The sequence below is a fragment of the Homalodisca vitripennis genome, chromosome 1, assembly GCF_021130785.1.
Source record: "Homalodisca vitripennis isolate AUS2020 chromosome 1, UT_GWSS_2.1, whole genome shotgun sequence".
In the NCBI taxonomy this organism is placed as follows: domain Eukaryota; kingdom Metazoa; phylum Arthropoda; class Insecta; order Hemiptera; family Cicadellidae; genus Homalodisca; species Homalodisca vitripennis.
The window spans coordinates 155,772,947-155,793,153 of record NC_060207.1 but is presented as its reverse complement, the minus strand read 5'-3'; the positions used below and the strand labels follow the sequence as shown (position 1 = coordinate 155,793,153).

General features: G+C 34.1%; 1 protein-coding gene across 1 annotated transcript; it reads left to right on the top strand.

Moving 5' to 3' along the window:
* Positions 1–1,159: 1,159 nt before the first annotated feature.
* LOC124374394 (proteasome activator complex subunit 4A-like) lies at positions 1,160–18,826 on the top strand. Its single transcript, XM_046832617.1, has 7 exons — positions 1,160–1,316; positions 4,305–4,438; positions 7,475–7,632; positions 8,349–8,459; positions 9,221–9,426; positions 10,512–10,622; positions 18,626–18,826. The coding sequence occupies exons 2-7, from the start codon at positions 4,311–4,313 to the stop codon at positions 18,722–18,724; spliced, it is 813 nt and encodes a 270-aa protein (XP_046688573.1). The 5' UTR covers positions 1,160–1,316; positions 4,305–4,310; the 3' UTR covers positions 18,725–18,826.
* The last annotated feature ends 1,381 nt before the right edge of the window (positions 18,827–20,207 follow it).

Genomic DNA, 20,207 nt, shown 5'->3' with positions numbered 1-20,207 from the left:
CTGACACCAGTTGTGTACATGTTTGAAGGGGTTGGTATTCATGATATCAACAACAAACATTTGTGTGTATTTCTTTCCCTGTACCATAAGGACTATGTCGTCTGCATATCCTTGGACATAAGATTTCCGTTGTTAGTAAGGTCCTCGAAGTAGACCATCTACTACTAGATTCCACAGTAGAGGTGACAAAGGATTGCCTCCTTGAGGACATCCCCTTGTGGGGTGCATCACAAGCGATACTCTCATTGTAGATCGGCCCTGATCCCGTTCTGGAGCACTAGCATGGCCCTAAGCCCACCGGCACAAGGAGCTGGCTCGACGGCCACGTCGCATAGTAGCTTCCACTTAACGAACCATTGCAGTGAATTTGTGCATTTGGTCGAAAGCTCCTTTCACAATGTCTAATGAAGGTGCACAATGCCAATTTCCTTGGCGGACAAGGACTATCCTCAATCCTACTGACTAAGATTGGTTGGCAGATTGCTGATTCACAAGGATTTGCCTTGCTGGTATGCGATGTTGGGTTGCGATGAAGGGGAGCCATGTCCTTGAGAAGGAACTCCCTTTCTCAGGTGCCTCCTCCACCAGTCTTTCTAATGTTTTCAGTAGAAACAGAAGATAAACTGATGGGACGAAAAGATTTAGGGACAGAGTAGTCCCGCTCATCTATAATTCCTTTTTTAGGGATGAAGAACCACCCTGTTGAGACGCCAGACTTGTGGTATGACTAACCCCATAGGCTAAAGGCTCGCCACTGAATAGTTCACCATAGACAAGGGTAAGGAGATTCTCCGGCCCTTGTTGAAGCAGGGGCCGGAAAGATTCCATCCCCCTCCTGCTAGATTTGAAAGAGGGGGCAAATTTAGAAAATTTTTGCCCATTTGGCTTTAGAGAGAGTGACCAATCCCTTTCTGGCAATGGCCCAGCTAACTACGACAGAGTCTCTTGGCCCGTGAGCGCCTGCCTCGGTGATTACCAGACTGTTTCCAGTGTCGTCATTCTCAAAAAAGATACAATCAAGTGGAAACGTGGAGTCTCAATGGAGAAATGTTTGAGGCTATCACTAGACCCGGAAGTGTGTTGACCTCCCTGGGACCTTAAAGATCCCAAGTGACGTGGTGTGGTGTACTCCTAATCAACCCTTATTTCTAGAAAAACAAGAAACTAAAACATTGTATTGTGACTGTTAATGTCTTACAACACTCAGAAAGTAATGTTGATTGCAGGAGAACAGAGATCCCCAATCGTCACCATTGGTTCCTGGAATTCCTCATGGAAGACCCGCTCAGAGAAGAGGCATCCTTCATTGACTGTGGGTCAGTTTATATACAGATATTATTTAGTGTCTTATACTTTCCAAGAGTATAGTGAGAGAGCAAAAATAAATAAAGATTAATAAGTAGGATAAGTTGTGACAAATACAAAGCCATTATGGAGGGGACAGCTAAGCTCTTGTAAAAATGTAAAAGTAAACACTGCATTTGGCTTTGTGACACATGGGATCTGTTGCATGAAATATACTACATCCCAATACACAATTTGGCTTGTAGAATTCTGGGAATCTTGTAATAGTTTAACTCATTAAAAACCTAATTGTCCAAAAGTTTGAATTTTTATATTATATATATATATATATATATATATATATATATATACACTTACTGTACGAGCAGTATATACAGGGTGTTCACAAAAGGGTGTCTCACAAACTTCTATGGGTGATAGTACTTCATCATCTGAAACAAACAATATCATATAAACATAGGTCAAGAAATGTGTTTATGTGACTTTTTTTTAAAAAGATGAGTACTAACATTGATATAAGTTTGTGACATCCTTTTGTGAACACCCTGTTTTATATATATATATATATATATATATATATATATATATATAATATATATTTATTTATATATATATATTTATTTATTTATATATATATATTTCAATTTTGAGAATTTTTATCTACAAATAATGTTTTTTTTTTTTAATTATCATCCCAGCAATTTTCTTTTTAATTTTCTTATAAGAAAAAAAATAATTGTTTGTTTTTTTCACAATCATCAATATTTTTGTTTAGAAAAATCCATCAAATTACAGACTGAGTCTGTGGTGTAATCTAAAAACTGCAACAATACAAACCTACGATGCACATGCACAAATAATATTATACTACAATTCTACGTTTTGACATTTATTTAAATTATATATTTATTGCTATTTTGATTACTATTTAAAGTTATATCAATGTTGTTGTTATTGTTGTTACGAGGCGTCGTCCACAAAGTAACCTCCGTTTGAAATAAACAAATAAAACCAGTTAAAATACAAAAAGTTTATTGTATAAATGTTAAAACTACAGCTTTTCTCTACTTTTTTTACATTATTCACCATACAAATTCAAGCACTTATCATATCTTTTAACAATTTTTGAAATTCCGTCTTTATAAAAATCTGCCACCTGAGAATGTAGCCAACCTGTCACAGCGTTTTGAAGCTCTTTATCACTCGCAAACCTCTGAGATGCAAGCCACCCGGCTTCATGTACGGGAAAAGATGGAAATCACTGGGAGCCAAGTCCGGGCTGTAGGGGGGGGGTGGTCAAAAACTTCTCATTTGAACTTTTCCAAAAGGTTCTGTTGTTTCTTTGAGCTGTATGAGGGCGGGCGTTGTCATGGACAAACACAACACCAGATGTCAGAAGACCACGACGCTTGTTTTGAATTGCTCGTCGTAGCCCGTTTTTAAGGTTTCACAGTAAGCTGCAGCTGTAATGGTCGTACCACGCTCCATAAATTCAACGCGCAAGATGCCCTTAGCATTCCAAAAACTGTAGCCATCAATTTTCTCGCTGAAAAAGATTGGCAATCTTTCTTTGGCTTGCTTGGCGAAGCGGTATGACCCCCATTGCATTGACTGTTGTTTTGTTTTGGCATTCACACAGGCTACCCAAGTCTCATCTCCTGTAACGATCCTGTTCAAAAATGTTTCTCCTTCAACGTTATTACCGAGTAAGAAAGTCTATGGCAGAACTCATTCTTTTCCATTTTGTGATCATCGGTGAGCACTTTTTGGAATCCAACGAGCACAAAACTTGTGATAACCTAGTTTTTCTGTCACTATCTCATGCACAAGACTTCGAGAAATTTCAGGAAAATGATCTGAAAGTTCCTGAGATTGTGAAGCGACGGTTCTCCGCGAATTTTTCTCATCCACTTTTGTTCACCAAGTCATCACTAACGAGAGATGGCCTACCACTCCGGTCTTAATCGTGAACATTCGTTCTTATTTTTCCATTTTTTAAAAAACGAACCCATTGAACGGAGTATACCTTCGCTCATAATGTTTGGGCCTTATACCGCACTCAATTCGTGATGAATTTTCAGCTGCTGTGTAACTTTTCGACCACAGAAATCTTATTACACCACACACTTCACACTTGGCGGGATTTTCTGTCAAGGCGCTCATGTTTTTACGTTTGTAACAAAAGAACGCGTGATCGCACGATGCTCTCCCTTGCACAGCTAGTAGAACCATACTGAACGGCTGCGCACGCCGATGTGAGAATGGCGGCGCTACCCCCACTACTTATCGCCGCCACACGCCTAAACGGCGGTTACTTTTATGGACGACCCTCGTAATAATATATTTGTTTGTTATTATAGTTTATATTGTTGTTAAGTTTATCATTGTTGGTGATTAATTATTGTTGCTATTCACAGAATATTGTTTTATAAGTTAGTGTTTATTCAAATAAAATGGCAATTATGAATTTATATGTACATAGTAATGTTTTTTGTCATTTTTTTCTGTGTGATTGGCATTTACTATTGTGCTGAGTTGAAAAAAAAAAAAAAAATGAAAAAAAATAAATAAATAATTCAAAGTTGTAGGTATTGTCATCCTTTCTAACTTAAACTACTCTAAAAAAATTAAAATTAGATTTTCAACTTAAATTTCAATTAAAAACCATTGTAAGGTTTTAGTTATAAATAACATTTTTAGTGTGGTTTTAAAAATTTTAGTGACTAAGATTTAACCCTTATATTTAAACATGTTACTCAAGAGCGTGTCTTATGCCACAGGTAAACCCAATTGCTCTGAAGGATCTTTTACATCACTAAACAATATTTCTTGTATTGTTTAGAGAGTAAGAAATGTTTGTCTGAACATATTATGCAATCTAACATAGAATGGTGAAAACATAGTTTGTGCCTAATAGGATGCAGTGGCTTGTTTTATCCATTTCTTTTCAGTTATAAATTTCCCACTGATCACACAATGTGTAATGGGAATTGTTGCAGTCGGCTATGTGCTCTGCAAGGGGCGATCAACCAACAGGAGTCAAGAGTAGCGGAACTGTTTTCACAGACTGCTGGATTACCTCACTCCTAAGTTTATCTCACCCCTACCAACTTCTCCGGGAAAGGATCGGCAGGTACCTATATCTGCTAGTAGTAATAATATTCATATTCAGAATCTTTACTTACCAAAAAAAGTTTTGCTCACAGGCAATTCTGAAAGAAATACACTAATAATTTTAAAATAAAATAAACTAACACACATTTCATTATTAAACTCATCTCTGCAGTAATTTAAAAAGTCCTGGATAAAATAGTATTCCCCATGCAGTAGTGAAGAGTCAATAAGTATCTAAAACTTAGCCATGCCAGTCTCTGACTAAAGATATTGCATCAACATTGAAGAGCTTGATACTATTAAAGTTACATTTTTAAGGAAGTTTTTGTGGCGTGGTATAATGTGATGGTCAGCATTTCGTGTAATAATTTTATACAATCTTTCTCTTATTTTTCAAGGAATTAATGTAGTTCAAAGCTCTTTGGGCCCTTTCTTCAGATTATGTGGGGAGTTAAGATTCTTGTACAAAAAATAGGCCACTACCCAAATTCAGTTGATCCAGAAGTTATTTGACAAATCAATATTGAAGTCAACCATCACAATCACCAGAGTATTTATTCCAATGACTGTTCTGAGGCAGCTTATCACAGACCTAAGAAAAACTACCAATTTATCAACTGGTATCATGGGTATCCTGTTGATGACAAGAATCAACAATCTCACACCATCTATGGTCACCCTAGTAGCAGATACCTCAAATAGTTCCTTCCTGTAGTATTGCTCGACCTCAACCACTCTGAAATGAAAGAGAGTTTTTAATTAGAATGTATACTCCTCCTTTCTCCTTGTAGGTCTGACAGAAACTTTCAGCAAAAGTATAGTATGGAATCCAAAAGGCACTGGTTTAAAAAGTGCTCTGACAATTGAAACTGGTTTAAAAAGTGTTCTGACAAGCAAAGAAGTAGCTTCAATCAGCACCTTAATGTCAGAGTTTAGCCATAACATTTTGGTGAATCCTAGTAGGCCTCAAAAGTGGATTCTCATTCACTGTGGATGTTCAATTGTGAAACAGAACACAGATGCAAGGAAGCTAGAATTACTAGATGTAAGGCACTGAAAGGGCAGTCTGTTTCTAAAAAAAACTTTCAGCAGCTAAAGATTGTGGCAGACGAGTGTAGAGTTTTTTGAAGTATTGGTTGAGGAAACTTGAGAGATAAGGATTAGTTGGATTGGTTTAAAGATAAGTTGGACAATCCTTCTCTTACCAAACATATTGAAGTGAAATGCTAAATTTGATATAATTTGAAAACCTGTTGATGGAGAGGAAACACAGAAATGTTACAGATTCAGAAGAGGATATAAGGTTCTGGATCTGGATGTTGAGAGATGAAATTCAATGATATATAGAGATTTATTATCATATCTCTATGGTAATCCAACCAATATTACATTAATTTTCTCTGTCACCCTCAAAATACAGTCCATAAAGTTAAAAGTCCATTGCTACTCAATTCATCATTGTTAGTTGAGGCAAATATGATGAGAAAGTATTTGAAATTCATGCACCAATCATCCCATCCAACCTTTCCAATACATCCCAGCGCTAGGCTTGTCATAACAAGCATGTCCACTACATTGTACTATATGTTATATACCATTACAGTCAATGAGTGACTGTGGCTGTCAGCAAGGACTCGAATTATCTGTTGCACACATTGAATGAGTTGGTAGCTCAAGATAAGAAGGTGTATCATGAAAGGGCTTGTTAGCCCAATTTCTACAAATACGTGGCATAGAGACAATAGCACCAAAGAGTTGGGGAGTTGCTTTTTGATGAGGACTTCATTCTTGAAGTTGAGTGGATCGTAGATATTTAAAAATTCTATGGTTATTGATTATTATTACCTTTGTTTATCTCGATCTGAGGTTTTGAATGTTTCACCCATTTGCGAGAAGGGTTTGTGAGAATACTCAAATGTGCAAGGCTAACACCAGAGGCCAACACACTAACTATTTGAGGTTTCTGTGCTATATATAAAAATACAAGTTTTACAGTTATTCTTCCTTATTCTCCTCCCACTGTTCCTTACAAACCATTTAGAAAAAGGGTTTGAGTTATGTTTAGACATGTCCGACAGGTATGAGATATTTTAAAAATTAGAAGTCTTAACACTACATCTGGGTCTTGCAGGAAGAGAGAGGTTTTGGCATGGGCTTTTTGTAATAGAAAATCATAGGTCCAATCCATGAGAGGTCTATCTATCATCCACATGATTTTTCACAGCAACCTTCGGTAATGAGTTTGGTGTTTGTCAGGGCATCCATAACACACTCAAAGTTGTTCAGTTTTTTGTCAAATTTCAGCTTGATTAAAAATATCTCAGCATGTTTGAAATTCATCTTACTTATGAAATAAAACTGAAGAGTAGAATGATGAGTCTTATCAAGAAGTAGAAGGCTCCAATGATAGTCAGAGTCATTATAGCTAGTATCTATACTATCACTTATACAACAGAACACATAACTATGGCCAAGAAACTGAGCATTCTCCAATTCAGTATCCACATCCTTCTGATCTGCCTGCTTAATGAGTTGGGTTGCAGATGGCCTAAGGAAGGAGTATTATGTTCTTGAAACAGGGTCTACACTGAAAGAGTTTATGTACCCTTAAGGAGTACTTTATCTATTATCCATTAAATGAGAGAATGGCATTACTGGTGTACTTGGTCCCTGAGTTGCTGGGCGTCACTATCTAACCCGTAGAGGCGGATGAACTAAACCTATGAAAGAGTAGATCGTCTAGATGGCTCTCTTAAATCTGACTCTGCTAAACTTTTAAAGTTAAGTTAGGAGGAATTTTTGTGTATAAAAAACTGTTTATGAAAAACAAGTAAAATATAAATATGTGCTTTAAATTACGATTTATTTCTGGAGTGGTCACAAACTGATTTTACTTTTTACTCTCACTGATACCTGTCCTGAGTTGTTGAGTTAATGGTTTCAATGTAGATTTTAACTAAGTACTGGTAATATATAATTTATTGATTTTATAAGTACGTGGAACATTTTCAATAGAAGTAACGTACATACTGAGTTGTGCATTGAAATGTTTCAGTGTGTTGACAAACATCTTCGCTTTGGATCTGCCTACTTCTGGTCCCAGAAGGACAAGAGGTCCTCTGATCAGCCAGTTTGTGGCAAGTATCATGCCCCAACTGTTCTGCCTCTACTCCCTGTCAGATGTCACCAACAGTCAACTGCAGCTGACATCAGGTCAGATCAGTTTTTACTTTTATTTAGATAGTACACAAAGTAAAGATATAAAACTATGGTTAATTAGTTCAAAAACATTCCTTTCTATGAATTAGAATAATCACAGAAAATTTTAACTCCCGTATTTTGTAACATATAACAACGGCAAATGTCCAAAATCCTACTATTTTTTCAAAAGTGCCCATTGTTTTCAATATAAAACTTATAAAAAAAGATATTTAAACTAATCTGATTAAAAGTAAAATATAAATTAAGATCAAGTCCTAATGTCCAGGGATAGATAGTTTTTATTATGAAAACAAATTTTTTATGTGTCCTCAAGTCCAACACTATTTTTAACATTTTCTTAACTATTTTAACCTCAATAAATCTTACAATGCTGAAATAATTTGGAATGACAGTGGGATTTTAGTGAGAATACTATCGCAAAAATTTATAAAATCAATATTGTCGCTGTCAAACAACACAGAGAACTATTATGTTACATTTTGTGTAGTAGAATTTTATATTTTTACACTAAAGATATAAATCTCTATGTAGATTGTTGGATTGTATTGTAAGATTAATGTATTAACAATAATTTGTATTGTCTCAGGCCAACAATAAGATATTTTAGAACAGACAAAATATTTTTGCATCAAAGTGGTATCATAAGTACAGGGCATTGTTTTTATTATACAGGTATGCATATAATAGATTTATTTATGTTGTTTCAGTTAATGTTGAATCCAATACAGACAGCCAGATGGAAGTTGGCATCCCAAATAAATTCGATGTTGATATTAATGAGAATGGGAAGAACACTGCCATTTGTTTATTTAAAACCAGTAGGTATATATATTTATAGTTTATGTTTGTTTTCCTGTAACATATTTGAATTAAGAATGTATAAGGAAATGTAGTAGTATAAACTGTATCCAGTATGAACCCACTGATTTATCTGGATCCTTTTACAACACTTACAGCTTGTTGAGAGTAATGTTTATCAATACAATTTGATGGGAATTAATTGATATCCTTAAAAACTCTGATTACTCCCATATACAATTTTTCTGTGCTCTTAACCTTAGGCTGTTTTTGCAACGATATATCGTTATGCATCTTTTTTTCAGAATATAAATTTTTCAATGATATTTAATTGTTGCATGATTATTTTTCTGTAATGTATTTTTTGTTAAACTAGCATATCTATATACCTATGTTTAAAGAATTAAATTATCTCCTCAATAACAATAATGATTTGTACTTTTCTTTAAGTTTCCATACAGTATTGACTGTAAAAAGCATCCCAGTAATTTGGATGGCCATGACACATGATCAGTTGTTATAGCAGTGGAGTGACTTTATTGTTTCTCGAAATTACTTGAAATTTTCAGGATCTGTTCATAATTATATTTACATTTTATATGTTCAAATATTAGTATAAAAAAATGTTTTATAACTACAAACTAAAAATTATATAAATATAAATAAACGTATAAATAAATGTATGTCTTTTTGTACACTTGAACACTTTTTCTCTAAAAGGCAATTCTATTAGATAAAACACAAAACAAATTTCAATAATGAATGGGGATGTTTGGTGCAGTGGTGAAGTGGATGACCAACAGCATTATGCGAGCTGACTACAGCTCCATCCCAGAGTTCTTTGCTTTTCTGCCACTTGTGTGCTTGATGGAGAACTATGAGGCTGATGATGAAGTCAACAAAGTGTGTACCGCAATGTTGGCAGTCATGGCACAGTGCCTCACTCTGCCAGAGTTCCTGCCAACTGCACTCACAGCCATCAACGAGGTAGTTAATTATTGTCAGGACCTTTAGTACATTGTAGATACCAAGTCAGTTTACGAAAATCTTGCATAGTAAAATGAATTGGTGCTATGTTTGTTTGTATAAGTAATACACAGTGGAGATTAAAAAAACCTCTTAAGCTAGAACAAGAACATTCAACAAATCGGAAGATTAAAAGTTTTAGGTCATAAAGTCACCTTAGTGTGATCTACTGATATAGTGGTACATAAATAATTCAAACTCTCAAACTGTTATATAAAACTTTATTTGTAATATTAAAAATTATCCAATTATTTTTTTGGATAGTTCAAAATTGTTATGCCTACATAATACATAATTTCCAAGGTAGAAATCCTAAAACTAAAAGAGGCAACATTTCAATTCATTGTGTCTAACATTGGAGCTAAACAACAGTAGACACTTTAGAAAAGGAAGGAAGGGCATGTCAAAGGAACAGCGGATTATCAATAAAGTCCAGTTTCCAAAATCTAAAAATTCAACAAAATTTTGACAGTAGTTTTAAATATGTTTGACTTTGTAAATACTAAAATGTTTTAAACTAAATATATTAATGAAATAAATATTATATGTTGGCCTACATATATATATATAGCCAACATATTTTATATTAATATATATATATATATATATATATATATATATATATACACACATATAACAGTAGATAAGTTTGAATTTGGTCACCTTGGTCTATGATGAGATGTATTGAATGGAATCTGTCAGTGCGTACCTCCGCAGTGTGAATGATTAAGTTTTTTATATTGGAATAATTTAAAATGTAATGTATGATATAGATTTTTAAAAAGGTGAAAAGATTTGTAAAAAGATTTCAGGAAAGTTGTGAAAAATTGTATGAAATTAAATTTAAATCAGATCAACCGGTCTTTTCGTGTAAATAAAATAATATTAATCTTCAGATTCAATATTATAAGGATAATATTGATGGAATTATAACAGGTCAATTTCAGTTCGGTTACAAGTGACACTTAGTATCAAAGTGCTGTTACTGTTCTAACACAACCAGCTGACTTGCAAAAATTAAATGACTAAATTATTTTAATTTGCAGGTGGCAGAAATGAGTTCATGGTCTGCACGGGCCACCTGCTTGGATTTCCTACAAGTATTTGTGTTCCATAACATGCCCACCATATCCAGCCAGGAGCCGTGGGTGTCTCAGGTATAGTTATTTTTTTACTTAGGACAAGAAGCTAGTTTTTCCTTTTATTGTCCTTAGTTCTAAAAGGTAAAGAAGCAAGGCAAGGAGCAGGTCCCTGAATATTCAGGATTGATAAGGTTAAGGGTAGGGGCCACCTCTTGTCGAGATTCAATGTGGAGGTGTAGTGAGGACTCTCTCAGATGTGTTCCTCTGGAAGAAGAGGAAGCTATGTACCAATATCTTCATATTAATCCATTTGCCTAGTTGATTTTTTCCAGCAGTGTGTGAGCCAAAATTAGCTTAAGCTTATTGTCTGATATAATGTAAATACATTTTCCATACGTTGTGATTTTAAGTATTGTTTTATTTGAGTTTTGTTTGGAAGGTTGAACATTTATAAAGTACTTGACGTGATTTTGACTATACTTAAAGCTCCATTAACACGTTGACTAAGACAGACACCTTATGAAGCAGTAGTCTCGTGACACTAGTCAAGAACGCTCATTTTACAGCAGGTGTTATAGAATATAGAGAAGGTGTAAGGGGGCTATGTTTACCAAAATTTATAAATAAAAGAATTAGTAGATATGGCTTTCGAGTTTTATTTACTAAAAATAATTAACATGTGCTTTTCAATAACATGTAAGAGTTTAACTAAAATATTTTCTTTTCACACATAACAATTATTTTAATATTCTTCAACATCTTTATTAAAAATCTTTTGAAGGCATTTTTATAGGATTACATTTAGGGTAGTTGTGTGAAATTTTTCCTCCAGTTGAGAACCAAAAAAATTGGAATCTTTTACTTGTCAAATAAAAGAAACAACATGACTTTTACTAAACCTTTCTAAAATTGCAAAAATTTGTCTGGCACTTTTTGATACATCTAAAATTAGGTAACATACATATAAAATAGGTAACACTTTTGAGTACATCAAGTTACACAATGGTTGGCATTCATAGTGTTAAAGTATTTGTTATAAAGTATGGCTCAATTATAAAAGTTTTTTTATAAGAAATTTGTATGATATGTCATATAAGGCTCTATCTGGAAGTGTTTACCTACCAGTATACGTTTATCTTATCTTTATTAGAGCATAAAAAAAAAAAAAACTGAAACACACTTAGTTTCAAAATGTCTAATAGTAAATTTATATTTATTTTTCTCCTAAACCCTTACTGTTCTGTAATGGGAATTTCAACTGACAATGGCCCTAACAGATTTCTGCTTAAAAAGAAAAGGCAAATTAAAGAACTTAATTATTAATAACTGAATTGGTTTTTAATGGAATTCTAAACATAATAAAATACTGTTACATAATCGTTGTAAAAAACAAAAACACAAAAGCCAAAACATATCAATCATGTGTTTTACATTTTAACAAACAATTTCAGAACTTTTGAACATGTGTTTTTTTCTTTAACCATTAGTTTTGAATATAAATAAAATTATTGAGAGTAGGCCACTTGCCAAAATGAAACAATCAAGTCAACTTTCAAAACATAGTATTTACAACATCCTCTCGCTTAAACCTTGAACAGACTTGACTATACCAACTCTTCCAGATCTTGCATGAGTCGATGTATTCACTGTTTCTTTGTAGTACATTCAGATTTCATAGTCTACAAGGGTTGTCTTCCGTTTGCCATCTTTTCTTCAATTTGCCATCAAAAACTTCAAGTGGATAGATACATTGAATCAGTCAGTTGAGTATTTTGCTTGCAGTATTTAGACGCACAACTCTTGAGATTCCGTCTCTACCAGGAATGATATTTTCTATTACTCCAAGTGACCAATTTGTCTTTTTATGTTGTCTAAGCCAATAAGAACAACTTCTTCTACCTTCACACTTGAGTTTCTGTCAGCCGACAGTTTTAGTTGGTCTATATATTCCACTCAAAATCTCTTTCTTAGATCTTCTCTTCATTGTCAAGTTTTATTTATAAAACTGGCCATTCTGATGAGGGTTATTTATTTTAGGATGGCCCCTCCCTCCATTTATATCCAACAAGTTGTTTTTCAGAGTACAACCTCGACTAGGTAAGTCCGCAGGATTGTGCTCTCCGCAGAAGTTACAATCTTCCTTCTTCGTGAGTTCCCTAATTTCTCTGACTCGATTATTTACAAACACTCCACATTGCTCTTCTGGTTTGATCCAAGTTTTGCAGTAGTAGAATCATTTCCATAAAAATATCTGTTGAATTTATTCAAGAATAAAATGTGTGAGCTAATCAATGTTGCTAAAAGTTCTCGACAAAATATAATATCCAGTTTCATAGGCGAAACTCAAAATTTTTCTTGAATTAATCAAACAAAAAAACTTAATTTTCTATCTCAAATCGAGGAAATACAGCAAACACTTAGGCTAAGTGACTGGCATCACAGAAAGTGTGTAGTCTCAAAACAGAAGTTTGTCCAGTCATAAACCCATCGTGAAACTACAACTTCTTCCAAAAGATAGGTTGACTTAAATTACAATAAAAATGTTTTCTTTATATCTCTTGACTTACTTCTTTATCTCATTCTCCTTTTTTGATCCAGATTTGTTTTTAGTAAAAGTTTAAGATACAAAGACACAGTGGCTGTAAAAACCAATCATATCAAATATATCCAATTAACAGAATAATCCGTGTAGTTACTAAGATTAAGTTGGCTTTGTCCCTACTATCCAAATTTATTTTCAAGGTACCATGCCTAGGACATTCATATTAACATTTTTTTTAACGTCTAATTGAGTAAACTGCCACCCTCTCAGATTAAAACGGACTTGAATAAATACTAAAAGTTACACCATTGATGAACGTCTTTATCTCTTCCTTACTTACCTCACTTTTTACATAATTGTTGACAAAGAAACTTCTTAAAATGATTGAAATGATTTATTAGCCCAATAGAACATTACAATGTTATAAGGCTCGTCAAGAAATAATAACACTAAATACTAAAATAACAATTTAAAAAAATACTAACTACAACACAAGTAACATATAGCTAATACTAGGTGGTATGATATTTCACATCTTAATTATTTTCTGGTGAATTCGGACGAAAATCGTCAAAGGTATAAATTTCAGTTTGAAGCATGTATTCTTTAATAGTTTTTTTGAAAGCCTTTAATGTAGGAATCTCTCTCCATGCTAAAGGTAATTTGTTAAAAAAAATGCTGACTATTGTAAGAGAAAGATGTTTTTAAAATGGGTTGGTTCTGTGTATAGGGGAACAGGTAGAGAATAACTATTACGTGTTGTGTAGTTATGATGGGAGATAAAGGGATTGGACTGTATTCTTTTATATGTTTGAGTTAAAACTTCCATTATGTAAATACTTCTTACTGTTAAAATTTGAAGATTAAAAAAATGTCCCTCTACATGATTGATTAAATTTCAAATTTCGTAGAATTCGGATTGCTCTCTTTTGAGTTTTGAAAACCTGTTCAATAAATGGTGAACTTCCCCAGGAAACAATTCCATATCTCAACACAGATTCGAAATAGCCAAAATAAATAGTTTTTTGCTGTTCTTAAGTCAGTCAAGTCTCTAATTTTACGAATAGCATAACATGCTGAATTTAGTTTTCCCCATTTAACTGACTGATGTGATTTTCCCATCTAAGATTGTCATCTAAAGTAACACCAAGAAATTTACAATTTTTTGTAGAAGTAAGTTTACTTTTGGTAAAAAGTTATTTCCAAGTTGTTCTCTAAAGTTTCTAATAAAGTGAAAATTAAGTATGGATGTTTTTGGAAATATTTAAGGATAGTTTGTTTAGCTTTAAGCCAGTTAAAAATCAAACTAATGTTATCATATAATTTTTGAGATAGTTCAGTTTTATTGTCAGATTTTAATCAAACTAGTGGTGTCATCAGCAAAGAGAATTTAATTTGTCACATAAATTGAACTGCTTGGGTAAGTCGTTTATAAAAAATTAAAAATAATATTGGACCTAAAACTGACCCTTGGGGTACGCCTGCCTCCAAATAGCGGGCAGGAGATAGATATTTATGGACAAACCAGCACAGTTTTTGAACTATCTCTACTACCTTGGCTGCGATCCCTCAGAAAGCTACTAAACCAATTGAGAGCAACTCCTCTGATGCCATAATACTCCAATTTATTTAACAAAATTTCATGGTCTACACAATCAAAAGCCTTCTGGAGGTCACAGAACAGGCCACAGGTCGTCGACTGTCCCTGGTCCAAGGCAGTTAGCACATAATCAGTTAAACTTATGATAGCATCTGAAGTTGACAAATTAGATTGAAAACCAAATTGATTTTTATTTATTATTGAGAATGATTTTAAAAAATTTTCAAGCCGTAATTTTACAATAGTTTCTAATAAATTTTTGAAAAAACTGAAAGAACTGAAATAGGTCTGTAATTTTCTGCAAGATTTTGAATTATTGATTTTAATAATATTGGAGTTACTACTCTGGCTACCTTGAGGCATTCAGGGAAGACTCCGTGAGTGTTTAGTTAATAATTAGAAGTTTGTTAATAATTAACTCAGAAAATGCATAAGACTCTTTAGTGCAAAGCTCTTTACATTTTCTAAGGTGGTAGTCAATCACTAGAAAATTGAATGGGCTATTCGAAATCTCATAAACGACTCTTACATATTAATACATTTTCAAATTATAGGCCTCATCAACCCATATGAACTTCAAATAGTCACGGTCTATCTCACTGATGTCTGTTTGTAAAAAGGCTTTTCCAAGGTCTGAAACTACTCTCTATTTTATCAGTCTAAAGTGAAGAAGCATATGAGGAATTTCCTTCTTATAAATTCAATCTCCTTTCCACACATTGATTGAGAGATGGATATCCTTTTTCATAAGCCAATTCATCAAAAACAGGTTGAATCTTTTGTTGTAACCCTTATCCTTGAAAACAGGTCTATGTCAGATAATCCTTTCAATCCCTTTTCTTGTTTAATGGTTGGCCTTCTTCTATTATTCCACTGTGCCGTCAATCATAAATGCTTTATCATTTACCTTTTTCAAGGTTTGAAATCAGTCTTCGACTAGCACTTATAAAATTGTTTAGTAAATTTGTATGATTTGGCAATCCACGATAATTCATCTTCGTAACATCCGTCTGTTCTATTTTCAAGACCTCAAGAAATCTGTCTTGTACAGCTACAGAGATTTCTTTCTTACTTCCAACTTCAATAGGATCTTTGATACCTAATGTATCAAGTTTCCAAAGCTTACTTACTGAAACCTTTTTAACCATTCAACTGAAAGCATACTTCATGCAAAATATTAGATTTTTTGGCATATTCATAGTCAGGTTTTTCATTTGATCCGTTAGTGTCCCACCCGAGAGATGGTTCGACAGCAAGTAAGCCACATTTCAGATCCTTTTTAAGTTAACTAAAAAATAATTCTGCAGCAGTAGGTATAGACTAAAGCTTTTGTACAACCTTTTCATTTTAACTCACACAATTTTTCAGGGCTACTTTTTATTATTACCTATAAGATTAGTCTTAACCCAGCAGGGATCACTTCTGGCTGGTTTATACCTACCAGTTAAACCCACCACTGGGCACAGCAAAAACCGATGTGCCACTTCAATCTGGGCAACCTTATAGATGTCCAGTAGCGGCACATCACTAATCGCAAATGTTGAGATTCTGGGATTCATGGGCAATTCGATAGGTCTAGCCTACTGTGGAGGATGGCTGTTGGAGTTGGTGGGGTTTGTTTCCCTTACCTCAGAGGCTCTTGTTAACCTCAACAAGGGTGTGCCACCCCCTGCCTACTTTGACTGGAGAGGGTGGGTCACAGCTGGCCTCCCTTCTTCCGGGATGACTTTGAGATGTAGTGCCCTAATTCTTCCTCATGGATCTCGATAGGAGGTGGCCCCTACTCCCTAACCTTACCCATCCTGAATATCCTATCACTCCGGAAGCAGCACAAAGGTCCTTACAGGACTAAGTGCAATTTATAAGCTTCTTGTCCTAAGAAAAAAAAAAAAGATTAGTCTTACTTGTAAGAAAATGTACTATAAGCTAATGATAAACTTTCATCTGCTTTTACCTCAAGCCTCAAAAATGCTAAAAGCTCTTCTAATTTGTGTTTTTGCAACTGTGGGTTATCTTTCTGACTATCTAGAACTAAGCTTAAGCGAGAAGATTGTTATCAATGCCATTCTCTTTAGGTGAGCGCTGGCAAACCATACAGGCATACATATCACTTGTGGACTCCTAATGTTTCTAAATAACGTAACTGAGATTCTAATTGATGACATAAATATCTGAGAGTGAGCGTTTTTACCAGTAGATTAAGACAAAATTAGCAATTCTCTGGAGAACCTCAAGTAATTGCTGGAGAATTTCCATCTGTAGATGGTATTAAATACTGACATTTTGTTTCATTATCAATAGGCTCTTCTCGTGTATCTTTTGAATTCAACCCAAAAGCTGGTATAGTTGTCTAAACTGCGTCAATTTTACTCAGGTTTAATGTGGGCAAATGGTCCTGTTGTATAGAACAAGAAGAAGAAAGGTTCGAATTAACAAATTATTCATAGTCGGAATCTTGGCCAAGCCGTACTTCCAAGTTAAGCGTGTCATATTTACTTTTTATTGCTATCTACCTCTCTACTTCATCATACTCAGCTTGAAGGACTTGTTCATCATTTTCTGTAGAAATCACTAGCTCAGTCACCTGAGCTTTAATAACGAATAGCCTATCTTTATCCGATAACTTTCCATAAAATTCTGAGACATCTTGAGATAATTCTGCCTTAAACTGCTCATATAATTTATTGTAACAGCTTGTGGACCCTCTTGTCAATTATATTATCTGTTTCTTCAGTCTATCTAGATTCTGTTTTTCCATTGTTGTTCTCCATGGGAACAAATAATAAGTAATGGGAATTTCAGCTGACAATGGTCCTAACAAATATCTTCTTAAAAAGAAAAAGTCAATTAAAACAACTTAATTATCAATAACTGAACATGTTTTTAACCCTAGAACTGGCAGTGGTATTACTCTGTACTGCAGGCTCTATTTCAACAGCCACGCAGATATATTTTTAAAAATGTATCCCATTTCGTAATTGTCAGTCGAAATGTAAACAATTATATGTCAATTTATTCACAAATATTTGGAAAATATTATAATAACAATAAACCTATTGTTAGTTTTCCATGTAAATAATGTTTTTTTTAATAAAATTTATAAAAATGTGTTTTTTGTAATATTATTTTTCTGAATATTTTGTTGTGCAACTGCTTAGCAATAATTTTTACATTAATACTGTAAATGTATAAGTTATTCCTCAAAACTTATTTTGTTTACATGGCGTTGTATAGAAAAACACGCAGTATCTGTTTTTTTTTTTTTTTAGGTTGATTTCTAGAGATGTAGTTCTGAGATTAGGAGTTCATGTTGTTGTGTCATTTGAGGTAGTTCAAATATTAGGTTACAGTGTATTGTCCAAAGTTGGTGGTACCATACAATGAAGTTCTAAATGTGATGTTGATTCCTTATGTGGTGATAATTAAAATGGATGTCCAATGTAGGTGTTGAATTATGTTATATTACGTTTTTCTGGTTCAAAGTGAGGTTGTGTTAACAAGCACACATGGTCACTGCACATGTTTAAAAAAACCAATGTCACTGAGTTTAATTAATAATTAAACTATGTTTAACTATGTATGTTGTTGTTGTTGTATGTTGACTGCATATATTTATTGAACATTTTGCAAAATTTTAATGTGTTGGATAACTTGATTTCAAAGTAATAACAGTGAGGTCCTCTCAATAAAAACACTGTACTCATCAATTAGCTGATCTCAAGGATAATAATAAGTTCTCTCATGTTTTCACTCATATAAATTTATATTTTGTATTTCAATATATTTCCACACACCAATCTGATTTACTTCAACATGTGACTGAAGATGGTTATAACACTATCAAGTATATTTGGATATCAATACAATATTGCACTATACTGTCTAAATTCCAATAAGCACTTTTACAAATTTTATAAAAAGACATGTGCTTTCTAGCATGAGGACCTCCAACACACATCCTCTCTCATTAACAGATCAGGAAGAAGAAGACTGAGAAATCTGCTACAACTGCCTGGTCTACAGACCGGAAACTAACTGTGAGCTGTTTTTAGCCTCCGATCCAAACTAATACGTTTTACTTTGATGTTAGTTAATATCGCCAATAGATTTTTAATTTCTTCATTGATCATCGCAATTTGGGGGGGGGGGGGGGTGGGGGGGGGGGGGGGTGGGGGGGGGGGGGGGTGGGGGGGGGGGGGGGTGGGGGGGGGGGGGGGTGGGGGGGGGGGGGGGTGGGACCATTACTGCCTATGAGGCGGTTACAGCACATGATATTATCTTCTAGAGTCACAAAAAGTAAGAAGATCTGTAATGGAAGGTTTTATGTTATTATTAACTATCACTACTAACCAATTCTACTACAATGCATGGCTTGAAAACACATTTGAATTTTCTCTCAACAGGTTAGGAGTACACCACACCACATGCCGCGTAATAGGCTTCTGTCAGGTTTCTCGCAACATGTCATGTCTAAAGCTCATTTCATTCTCAGAATTTAGGATTTCCGGTGGACAGATAGGACTGTCAGATATCAGAAAAGAAATTTTACATTCTGCCGTCAGAAAAAATGAAATCGTGCCAGTCTTCTAAGTGATAGGCTTCAATGACAATCAGTTGTTAATCTCCATGGCTGGATATGCACATTCATAGAACTCATTCATTTATACGTAGAAATAAAGTATTGTGGATAATTCATATTTTCATCGAGTTACATGTCATATCAGTGTTTGAATAATAAAAATTCTGGAGATGTAAGGTAAAAGTAGTAAAACGCAAGAGAGCACTGAAGTCAAATCTCGTAAGTTAATTTTAACATTGACAAGCTACATGTGTTAACATGTCACACGTTTAAATGCCTTATGGGTTGCGTTGCTTGTTTACAATATAATTTATTGTGTAATTTTCTGGTTGCTATTATGGTTACCTACGAGAAAAAAGTATTTGTTAACGGTCACTCAACACCCCAGGGAGACGCATGTACCGCCATCTATCTCCTATCTGCTTGTATGGAAATGAAGCTACGTGCAAAAAGTCTATAGGGTAGTTCCTTTTTTATATATCGTGTGGATGTACACACGGGCAGACGGAAATTGAATTTTTTCCATCCCCACTAGTGATAGGCTAATCATTGCCCAATGTGTTAATATTTTTAAATATTAAGTTTTTAAGTATTTTTAACTAATTTTCAAAGGAATGCAGTAAAATAAATTTAAAAAAATCATGAGCTAGCCGTCTTTAGGCAACCTATACCAATTATGGCTCGTAACACGTAGATTTGTTGAATTCTATAGTATCCCTTATGGCTAGTGCGTACAATGGTGAAAACGAGCGTGAGATATGTTAAAAAAGATCTTATTGGTTTTCAAATATATTTGTCTGTCCAGTCAAGGTACATATGATTAGATTTCATTCTTAATGTTAAAGATAGGAGTTTTAATATTAATTTGGTAACTGCAAATAATCTGCTTTAGTGTCGACAACGAAAGAAGTTGAAATTTAAAGTAGGGACATATTTGTT

Excerpts from the sequence above, each read along its gene's own strand:
- LOC124374394 (XM_046832617.1), top strand. The coding sequence starts at position 4,311 with ATGTGCTCTGCAAGGGGCGATCAACCAACAGGAGTCAAGAGTAGCGGA. Across the intron at positions 4,439-7,474 it reads CTCCGGGAAAGGATCGGCAG|TGTGTTGACAAACATCTTCG; the intron begins GTACCTATATCT and ends GAAATGTTTCAG. Across the intron at positions 9,427-10,511 it reads CACTCACAGCCATCAACGAG|GTGGCAGAAATGAGTTCATG; the intron begins GTAGTTAATTAT and ends TTTAATTTGCAG.